Source organism: Solanum tuberosum, unplaced genomic scaffold (assembly GCF_000226075.1).
Source record: "Solanum tuberosum cultivar DM 1-3 516 R44 unplaced genomic scaffold, SolTub_3.0 scf00149, whole genome shotgun sequence".
Classification (NCBI taxonomy): Eukaryota; Viridiplantae; Streptophyta; class Magnoliopsida; order Solanales; family Solanaceae; genus Solanum; species Solanum tuberosum.
The window spans coordinates 309,690-321,258 of NW_006239072.1; the positions used below are offsets into that span (position 1 = coordinate 309,690).

The 11,569-nt window shown below is 32.1% G+C and overlaps 1 protein-coding gene and 1 long non-coding RNA gene across 2 annotated transcripts; both read left to right on the forward strand.

Moving 5' to 3' along the window:
- Nucleotides 1–5,400: 5,400 nt before the first annotated feature.
- Nucleotides 5,401–6,072, forward strand: LOC102597562 (ethylene-responsive transcription factor 3-like). The gene is given in 1 exon segment (NM_001318649.1): nucleotides 5,401–6,072. A coding segment is annotated over 1 exon segment (672 nt).
- A 2,719-nt stretch (nucleotides 6,073–8,791) lies between these two features.
- Nucleotides 8,792–9,726, forward strand: LOC107061555 (uncharacterized). The gene is made up of 2 exons (XR_001474063.1): nucleotides 8,792–8,881; nucleotides 9,264–9,726. It is a non-coding gene; the product is annotated as an uncharacterized lncRNA (long non-coding RNA).
- Nucleotides 9,727–11,569: the final 1,843 nt, after the last annotated feature.

Consider the following 11,569-nt stretch of genomic DNA (forward strand, 5'->3'; position numbering starts at 1 on the left):
GGAAAGTCAAATTGTTTATGACTCCTAATTTTAAATAAGGAAACATTTTTTTGCATGTTTAGCATTCTTTTGAAGACCAAAAGGTCAATCTGTTTTTTCTTTAATATAAGGAAAAAATATCTAAATACATATTTTATTTTATTATAATCATTATAAATTTCTATCATTTTAAAATAGATCAAAAATCCTCTCTCTCTGATGCATTCCTCCCCTCTCGGATACATCCTTTTTCTATGTATTCGGATATCTGCTGATGTATCTAGAAATTCAGTGATATATCCGGAAGTCTAGTAATATATCCGGAATCTATAAATTTTAAAGAATTCTCTAATTTGAAATATAGGAGGAAAATAATGTGATTAGCTCTTAACACTATGAAATTTATGTAAATTATATTAAATATAATCTTGAAATATAAGAAATTTATCGGCCCAATTAATTTAGATTTGTATAGCGCACCATGCACACCACCCATTAAAGGATAAAACATTTTCTATCAATAGCAGAAACAGAATTTTTATCACTAAGAGGTTTTATATACAATGAAGTACACACATAAAGAAATATAAAAAGAATTTAATGGTGGAGGGGGTAGATCTACAATTGAATATTATGGGTTTTTACACTCTTACTGAATTCTAAATTAATAATTTATATATATTAAATCAAATTTGATTCAATACTATTGAATTTGATTGAGCTTGTACCTTTTGTTCTAGGCCTATCGAAGGAGTTAAGATATTTTTTTTCATTCAAAGAGCTTGAACCAAAGGCATCTAACTAAGTGTCGGAGAATTTAATTCATCGACCATACACAGGGAGTGAGAAGTATTCCTCCATTCTTAATCAAGAGGTTTCAGAGTCGAGTCTCCTTCGATAAGGAGTCGTCTCTGTTAGGGAACACTTTACCCCCTGACCCTAATGTGAGACTTTTCAGCGCAAATTCAAATTTAGTCGAGTTCCAATATGGATTCCAAACACCTAGTGGAAAATAAAAATAAAAATTGCGACACAACTTATCTTTTTGAAATTAACGTAACAAACTATACGATCCTTCAAATGAAGTCAACATAAAATTTGATTCGAAAATAACTAAATAAAAGAAAATTTTATTTTGTGGTATTAAAACCGGTATTTATCCGTAAATATATTTGTATTGATAGTCACTTTAGTCATGCTCGACCTTTCTCGAAATCATCTATTTTTGAGAATGTGGTCAATCAAATATTAATATATTCTCGATTCTTTATCAATGCTTCAATTTTTCATTCTCATGTGAAGGCGTTCAATTTTGGAAGAGCATCCTCTTTTTTCTTCAAAAAACCTGGTTAGTTGGATTGATTTTTTGTCCCCAAATATGCAACAAAAAAAAGATTAATTTAGCTTACCACATTCATTCATTAAAGTACTTGCTTTTCTCTAATGAGCTTTTACCTTTCAAATAAAAGAAAAATAGACGCAACATGAGAAATACTTTTAAATCCTTGAGATCATTCGATCTCAATCAGTTAATCTCATGTTATTAGTATTAGAATAAAGATGATGACCTAGCTTTAAAAAATGACATTTTCGCCCCCACCCCCACCCCACCAAAACTCTTTACATCCTTCTCCCAACACATTCTTACTTACATTACATGTAATTTATTTGTTCGCAACAAATTCAAATTGGAAGCTAATCTTAGGAAGAACAAGTTTTCCGTGCTTGAACTAAAAAATCGAGTCAAAATTTAAAATTTAAAATTCTAAATTTGTTAATTTATTGTTGTTACTAAGCTTGCAATTAAATATCAATATATACTTAATATTTTTCAATATAAATACAAAATTTAAATAAAGTTATTAAATTCATTCATGCTCGTTTTGGTCGAATATCCAAATCCAACGGTTACTATGGGTGGTCATTATGATGGCCGGCGCCTGCGTGTTATAAATAAAGAGTAATATGAAATCAATTCTATGGTCTGTATACAAATGTGTGTGAATCGGCATCAATAGGAAATATTTATTGTTTGGTTCACATTCCTAATATAATATATAGTAATAGCTTAATATATAATCGACATTTTAAATTAGTAGAATATTACTTTTACACATTCAAACAAAGTTTTGTTCCAACTAAACACGCCAGGTCTTAATAAAATATTTTAATTAGACATTTTCGATTCATATTTTGAAAATAATAATTTGTATGTCTTCATTTTATTAAGTAGTTAAGTTAATCAGACAAAATATGTCATTTCCTTTAATTATACACATTTTTTACCTCAATAAGCTGCAAATGGCTGACATTTTCTAATCGAACTTGATGCTATAATTAAAGGAGAATGACATATTTTATGTTAACTATCGAATAGATGAACGAACACACATGCAACTTTTTTCATTACATGTTTTAAAAAAATTGAATCGAAAGTGTCATATTGAAATACTTTATTAGATGTATGAGAGGTGTTCTATTGAAACATAATTTAAATTCAGCGTCTAAATGAAATATTCTAATAAATTAAAAAAATTAATTATATAAGTAATTCATGCATAACTATTTAATCTCTACCTTATTCATACATGCATAACTAAACTACCAACTAACAACTAATAACCAAACGACCCTTTGGTATTAATTAATGTAATGTATTAAGATATTTATCTATTCATTGCTCACACGTAATGTGCGCTCTATTATTCAAACTTGTGAGCGTATTGTGCTTTAATTCAGAATATTTGATAAACTCAAATATTGTAATAATCCATTTTCAGTTTTGAAAATCAAATTAATAATCGATAAACAAAAATATCAAAAATTGAATGTTAATTGACCAAAAAAAAGAAAAAGAATAAAGTCTATTGATTTTCCTCCAATTGGTTGAACCATAAATTTAACGAGTACAAGAATGGTCTCGGGTGCACCCAATAAATGAATAGAAGAAGCACCGATCTACTTCATGTATGCTTCACTTGATTTGAGGGGATATAACTCGATAATTTTGGTAGAGCTTGGCTCTTACAATTAGGTACTAGTCCGAATAATATTTTCTATACTTTTTTTTGATTTTTTATTTGACGTCTTATATCTACTTTAGGGATTGACTAATTTGGCTCTTGCTGAAAAATTCCACTTTAAAAATAGATTTTTCTTATCAAAGACGATGTTGTATTATTAACTCTAACTTAAGATCTTTGATTAAAAATAAATAAATAATTGATTTTAATGAACTCGAATCTAATATATTTAATCAAGAATAAATAGGTAATTGACTTCACATACCATAGAAGTATGGAAGGATAAGGTAATTTCTCCAACTACACACACCCCATCTTTAAGCTCTTCTCTTTCACGTGAACAAGTATAATTCCTCACATAAAGCCAACTGGCAATATCAATTGGTTTAAAGGAACATAATCAAGACTACTTAATGCACTTATAATTGCTACTACTTTTTATAATTTCACCCAATTAATACCATTTAATGTAGGATTATTATTCCTAAACATATATTTTCTCAAAATTATATTGAGTACTCCCTCCGTCCCTATTTAGTTTTCCATATTTCCTCTTTTAGTTGTCCATATTTAGTTGTCCATTTTGACAAATCAAGAAAGGACAACAAATTTTTTTCTATTATACCCTTATTTAAAGTGAAAAGTTGTTATAAATAAAGTAAATAAACTTATGAACTTTTCAGCATTGATTAGTTATCTTGAGTGAATTTATTTTGGAAGTAAATTGTACTATAAGGGTAAAATTGTAACTTCACTATGCTAATCATTGTTGCCTTAATCTGTGTGTCATTTCTAAAGTGGACAACTAAATAGGGACGGAGGGAAATATATTGTTGTTGTTGCTTCCACTCATATTATTCACGAGCTAACTCTATTTTTTTTTTTTGGGAAATACTCCCTCCGTCCCTTTTTAGTTGTCCATATTTCCTCTTTTTGTTGTCCCTATTTAGTTGTCCATTTTGACAAATCAAGAAAGGACAACAAATTTTTTTCTATTATACCCTTATTTAAAGTGAAAAGTTGTTATAAATAAAGTAAATAAACTTATGAACTTTTCAGCATTGATTAGTTATCTTGAGTGAATTTATTTTGGAAGTAAATTGTACTATAAGGGTAAAATTGTAACTTCACTATGCTAATCATTGTTGCCTTAATCTGTGTGTCATTTCTAAAGTGGACAACTAAATAGGGACGGAGGGAAATATATTGTTGTTGTTGCTTCCACTCATATTATTCACGAGCTAACTCTATTTTTTTTTTTTGGGAAAAAGAACTCCATTAAGCTATTTAATCTTTTCGTTTGACTGGCCACCAAATATCTAATATTTATTAGTGTCAATTGTGTTTTGAATTTTTCGTCGTATATTTTAGAAAATTCATAATTCCTATTAATTTAGGATTCTCTTTACCTAATAGATTTGAAAAAAATCACACATTGTCCTTATAATATATATATATATATATATATATATATACATATAATGGAAGATTTTATTGTACACTTTTTTTTTTCTTTCATAGTGGAAAAGTCTCTCTGCTTTTGCTTGGAGGATTAGGCCTAACCGAATCTTGTTAAATCTTTGTTTTATTTTTCTTTCTATTTTCTTTGTTCATGATTGTGTACTAGTTACTTTATGATATTTCTATAATAACTAGTTCAAATATGTATCCCTTAAGGATTGTTTAACCTCAAGCACGGACTCTTGATTAAAGGTTGAAGGATCACATCCATTTAATAATAAAGATTAACCCTAATCGAACCTTATTAAATCCTTATGTTATTTTTCTTCTCTATTTTCTTTATTTGTAATTGTGTGCTAGTTAATCCACAACATTCTACAATCCCTTAAAGATCATTTAACCTCAAGCACGAACTCCTGATTAAAGGTCGAACGATCACATTCATTTGGTTATAAAAATTTACTAGTACTAACCTAGTTATTATTATTAGAAAAAATAAAAAGAAAATATAAGGGGTAATTCTGTCATTCTCCACGAGCGTGGGAAAAAGAAAAAGGAAGCAATAAAGAAAGTAGAAGCAAAAATTATTAAGCTTTGTTTGGTTCATGTAATTTGTAGGGGCAAAATCGAGAAAATACAACCAAAGTTCCCCGCGTTATTTTTCCCACTTTCCTAACCAATTCCTCCCTCTCAAAACAATTTTTTTTATATAAAGCCAAAAATTAAAATAAACAAAATAAGAAAAACCTTCTTTCCTCTTTCTCTCTCTAAAATTCTCAGCCAAAACCCACCACACATACAGTAGAGAGAGAAAATCAAATCGAAGATTTTAGAGAGGGATATTGAGTTTCTTCGGAGACGAAGGGAAGCTTAATCCTCCATTCGGTGTCAAAAGGGAGGTGTGATTTTTGATTTTTTTTATATATATTTTTTGGTCATGAGGAGAGGCAGAGCAACTTCGGCGGCGGCGGCGGCGGCGGTGCCGGTGAAGCCAGATGGATCTGGAGGATTGAACGAGATTAGGTTTCGTGGAGTTAGGAAGCGGCCATGGGGGAGATTTGCTGCAGAGATTAGAGATCCATGGAAGAAAACTAGGGTTTGGTTAGGTACTTTTGATTCAGCTGAAGATGCTGCTAAAGCTTATGATACTGCAGCTCGAACTCTTCGTGGACCTAAAGCTAAAACTAATTTCCCTTTACCTCTGTATTCTCAGCATCATCAGTTCAATCAAAGTTTAAACCCTAATGATCGGTTAGTTGACCCGAGATTGTACTCACAAGAAGCTCCGATCGTTTGTCAAAGACCTACATCGAGCGGTATGAGTAGTACTGTGGAATCATTCAGCGGACCGAGACCGCCACGTCAGCAAACGGCGGTTTTGCCTTCGAGAAAACATCCTAGATCGCCGCCGGTTGAGCCGGATGACTGCAGGAGTGATTGTGACTCATCGTCTTCTGTTGTTGAAGATGGTGATTGTGAAGGTGGAAATGACAACATCGTTTCATCATCTTTCAGAAATCCACTGCCTTTCGATCTTAACTTTCCTCCGCCGATGGATGATGTTTATGCTAATTCAAATGATCTTTACTGCACAGCACTATGTCTTTGAAGGAAAATGGTTTCAAAGTTTCGATCTTTCAATCATTCGAAACCCGAAAAAAAATCACAGATTTAAAGCAATTGCTATGACTCTGTTGCTGGAAGAGATTTTAACTCTTCCATTTACTTATCCTATTTAATGTCATGGTATTTCATGATAGATGGATTAGTGTGTCTGATAATTGATCTGATTATGTGTCCTTCAACTATATATGAGTTCTGGGATAATGTAGTATTTTATTGTCAGTTGAAGACAGATTTGTATACATTAACATGTAAAATTAGAGGGAACTTTCAGTTCTGTGTTGTACTATTACGATGAGAGCTCTAGTGTCGTTGATGTAAGACGATATCTACTCTCTCATCACTTAATGTAAGAATCAAGACTTCATCTAATCAAATATTAGCTGACATGTGTTCGTTGGCGTATATGCTTGTTTAGTGTTTTGATTGTTGTGATAATTCAGCTATCATTTTAATTTTCTGGTATGAGTGGTTTTACAAGTTATGCATAGGTTAAACACCCCATAGTAATAAGATAAATTGAGTTCTTGTATGTTTGTCAAAGGTTTAATAAGTCTTGTGGTAGTGATGTGATAGAAGTTGAAGATAAAAATGTTTCATAGAATTGCATAATTTGCTGGATTAAAGTATTTTGACATGACTTATTGGTGTTCATTCTCGAGGCAATGGCATAAGCCCAAGTTTAGAAGCATTCAATCCTTTGATGACAATATTCAATGTTTTGGAATATAAGGAATGCCAATGTTTCGAAGGGTAAGATGAATAGCTTACAACAGATCAAATACAAATGTTTTATGGATTCTGACTTTTTGGTGTAATCTACTGCAGGATGTAAAGGATGATGATAGTATGATAGATTTCATAGAATCTTTACAAGGATAAGACTTTCACATTAGGGATCCTTTTTTTGGTTTTTTGTACACAGGAGTTCCTGATATTTATACCGACTTAGTGCAAAGTTGTTCCCTTTTTAATATATATCTTACCTAATCTACTGCAGGATGTAAAGGATGATGATAGTATGATAGATTTCATAGAATCTTTACAAGGATAAGACTTTCACATTAGGGATCCTTTTTTTGGTTTTTTGTACACAGGAGTTCCTGATATTTATACCGACTTAGTGCAAAGTTGTTCCCTTTTTAATATATATCTTACCTTTTCAAAAAAGAATAAAAAAATAAAGCATTTGACATGGCTCAGTGGTGTTCATTCTCTTGTGGATAAGCTCAGGTGGGTCCAAAATTTAAAGTTGTTCCTTCGGAGAGGTAGAGGTAGGCCTAAGAAGTATTGGGGTGAGGTGATTAGGCATGATATGACACAACTTTAGCTCATCGAGGACATGAACTTGAGGGGAGAGGGTGGAGGTTGAAGATTAGAGTAGGAGGGGTAGTGGGTAGGCGGGTGTATTTCCTTTCCATTCTCAGAGTATTAATATTTTTCTTCTTGTTTTTCCCTTTCTTTAGATTACTATTACTATGTGTTAAGTATTATTTAACCTCGTTATCTTATTTTCTTGTTGTTGTTTCTGCGTGTTATTGCTGCCTCGTTTTCATTGTTCATTCAGTCGAGGGTCTATCAGCAATAACCTCTCTTTACCTTCTCAAGGTAGGGGTAGGATTTGCATACACTCTACTCTTGGTGGAATTGTGGTTGTTTTGATACTGAGCAAGTAAGTTTGTGAACTAGTTTTTGTTTGAGAATAAGATTAATCTTCCGTCTTTTGCCAAATAATGAATACTGAATAGAACTTCTTATGTATACCAACTAAATGTTGTTGCAGAGTAAAGAAACAACATTCAACATTTAATAGCCATAATCATTTTTTTTGTGAGTAATCATGACGAGTTAGTTTTCAACCTAATGCTTCTTTGTGAATGTTCCTTATCATCTATAATATGCCGTGTCTATGATCTAACAGGTTAAATTATTTGAGCTAGAACTGTTTCTTTTCTTTCTTTCTGTGTAGAGCCATCTTGTTTGATGATGTTTAGCCATTTTGTATGTTCAGCTGCATCAGTAGCATTGGAAGCATCGTGATCTGCTTTCTTATTTAGATGATGTTAAGCTATTTTGTATGTTCAGCTGTTAGAACTTTGCATGAGATACTAGCAGATTTCTCTCCTCTTCTTACATATTTGTTAGAGTTATAGAGTTTGGTTGGATTCTTTAAATCGAGTCATTATGTTACGTAGATACCTTTTCAGACTCTTGCCTTAATTTGGTGACATTTTCTGAGGTGCTAATTTAAGTGTGAGCATACTTGACCTATACACACTTTTCTATTCGTGAGTATTGTGTATGCACTCCCATGGAAAAAACTTCTCACATGATCAAACATCTGGACCTTGTGAAACTTTGTGATCCAAACTTGTTATCTTTTCTGAGTTCTGACACCTTGTATTTGCAGGATTATAGGTGGTTTAGTAATTCTGTGCACATTTAATAAGGAGATTTTTTACTTTCTTGTTTTTTACATCAACAACATACCTTGTATAATCACACAAGCAGGGTCTGTGAGAAGAGTAGAGTGTACACAGACCTTTACCTTACCTAGTAAAGATAGAGAGGCTGTTTCCGAACTTTCTTGCTTTTCATCATCTAATATTTCCTTGATCTGTCATTTGTGTGCCTGCATCTATTCCCGTTTCTCTGCTTTTCTCCCTATTTGCAGTGAACCGTTGAGTCAGGTTACCTATGCTGGGAGCAGATTTGTCAAAGGCTTGCTAAAGGCTGTGATGGAGCCACCCTTGTCCAAAGGACACCCCTTCGCTGCAAAATTACAATGTGGATAGGTAAATTCTCTTTTATGTATATATACTATATATATGTTGAATTTTTTTGGCTTCTTATGTGTTTACTTCTTCATATTTCACACCCCTTAGTGAAAATCCCGGCTTGGCTACTGTCTTGAGGTATATTTATGAATATGTTATAGATATCGTCACTTAGACTGCACTTCAGTGAAGGTATCAATGCATTTAGGGAAAACCAGCAACTAGCTGATCTATGAGCTATGTCTTGAACAAAACGAGGGCACTAAACAATAACAAAATGAGATTTAGTTGTTATGCAAGACAATATCGATGGAAATTTGAGTGGTCTTGAATAGGGAATTTAAGATTAGTTTCTATACGTGATTGATATGATACTTCTGTACAATTTACTTTGTTGCAGTTATGTCAAGTCTCTGCTCATGACATTTAACTGTCATATTGGCATAAAAAGCTGGTTTGGTAGGAGCTTATGAGAAACGTTGGTCCTATATCCGTATTGGAGCCTGATTAAATTTGGATTGGTGCATCCATATTTGGGGGTGGCAACTCCCAACACAAGATTTTTTCCATGTACAGGGGTTCGAACCCGAGACTTTTGGTTTAGGGTGGAGGATTCTAAAATCATTCCACCCCAACCCATCACCGGTGATGTGTTGCTCGGGAAGATTTATACAAATAGAATCATTGTGTTGTTATTTAATTTCTAATTCCATTTAAATAGTTGTGAAAAAATAACCTTCACAAAGTTTGGAGTTTTACCAAAGATTTGATACAAATTGTGTTGTAAATTTGGAATAAATTGTTGTGAGGGATCACCAAAAATTTCTAATCGATGGGTGTCATAACACCTGACGAATCACCAAGATTTTAGTACAAATTGTGTTGTAATTTGTAACAAAATGCATACAAATACTGGTGGATCACCATATACTTTGTCAAACAAATCAACATTATTGCAAGAAAATGATGACATGTGATTGGTCTAAGTTGGTTTCAAGTTGAACTTGTATTTATAAAAATTAAAAGTTGTTATTCACCCAGCCACACTCCTCCGAAGTTTGTCTAAGATTTAAACCAACTAAAGCACTTATCGATCCTTTTTTTTATGGAGATTTACCCATCACAGAGATGCACAGAGGAAGAGAATGAACTTCATATATCCCTTTTCTACTCAATCCAGAAATAAGATCGGATGTTTTGTTACCTCCCATCAGTATACAAAAATTAACCTATTCGGAAGGTAGAGATGTCACCGTACCTCGATAATTTCAAATTTATATATGGGGGCTTTAATCGGTCTCTTTCTTGAGTACTGCTTGTGTTAGATGATTCAAATTTGATTACTAACTCTAACCGTATTTTAAGGTTCGTTTGATAGAGTGTAGAAGAATAGTATAGAATATGATGTATTAATATTGTTGGTATAAGTAATGCTGAGATTATTTCTTATGCAGTGATTGATTTAGTGGATCAATAAGAATACGTATGGCATAATTTCTAAAAATAAAATAAAATTATTTTAAAAATATCCACCACAAATACAGTAGAAAGGATTTAAGGGGCAACTGTGTCTTTAATTATGTTAATGCATGCATTTAAACTCCTTAAATTGCTAATACCGTGATTTTTTCATATAGTACACAACTAATATATACTTCACGCGTTTCAATTTATATGAGTTAGTTTGACTTGACATGGAGGATAAGAAAGAAAAAAAAAAGACTTGAAATATGTGGTCTAAAATTAGTGTGGTTAGAAATCATTTCACCAAAGGTAACATGAACATTTTAAAGTTAAATTATTACTAATTGTAAAAATATATCACTTTTTTGGACCGACTAAAAAGGTAAGTAAATCATAAAAAATGGTGCAGAAGGAGTAAATTATTTTTTTGATGCATCTTATCAAATAATCCCTAAATGTCTTTTAGTGATACTTTATTATTTTTAAATTTTGAATCTGTCGCTGCTAGTATAGATATCAAGTTCATGAAGACTTGGTAAAAATAAAACTAAAAGTTACTGTACTATTTTTTATTTATTTATTAAAATTTTAAGATTTTTAGGTCACATCCTTAGATTCCAATAACATTTTTTTGAGGAGAAAAGGTAGACACCACATGTGGTGATAATAATGGGCAGGTTGGCAATTGTGCATAATCGCATGTTTGCTCTATAAAATTAATACACCTGTTGTTGATGATCTGCATTTGATCTCATTTTGTCATCTTATTAAACACTCTGATTTGGGAAAAGTCTCTTTTATTGCCTTCGTATTAATATTATAAGACAAGACAACTAACTAACAAACAAATCAAGTTTAATTAGTGTTATATTTACAACCTTTTTTTTCCTCACCCAATGTCCGAAGCTCATATTGGAGCCTTGATTAAATTTGAATCGTGCACTGCAGGATCCATATAGGGGATAGCACTCCCAATAGGATTTTCTTCATACCCGAGGCTCGAACGCGAGACCTTTGATTAAGAGTGAAACCGTCCCACAACTGCACCACAACCAAATGTTGGCTATAGAAAAACCTTGGTTAGCTAGTTTATAGTATATTTGTTTTTTTGGGTACAACTTAGTTAGCTAGTATATGTTGACACGGGGACTTGCCTGAGATTCTTTTGTCAAGGTAAAAACTTACTTGTTTACACTAAATCAATGCAATTTATTATGATTAAGTAGTTTAATGAAATAATAA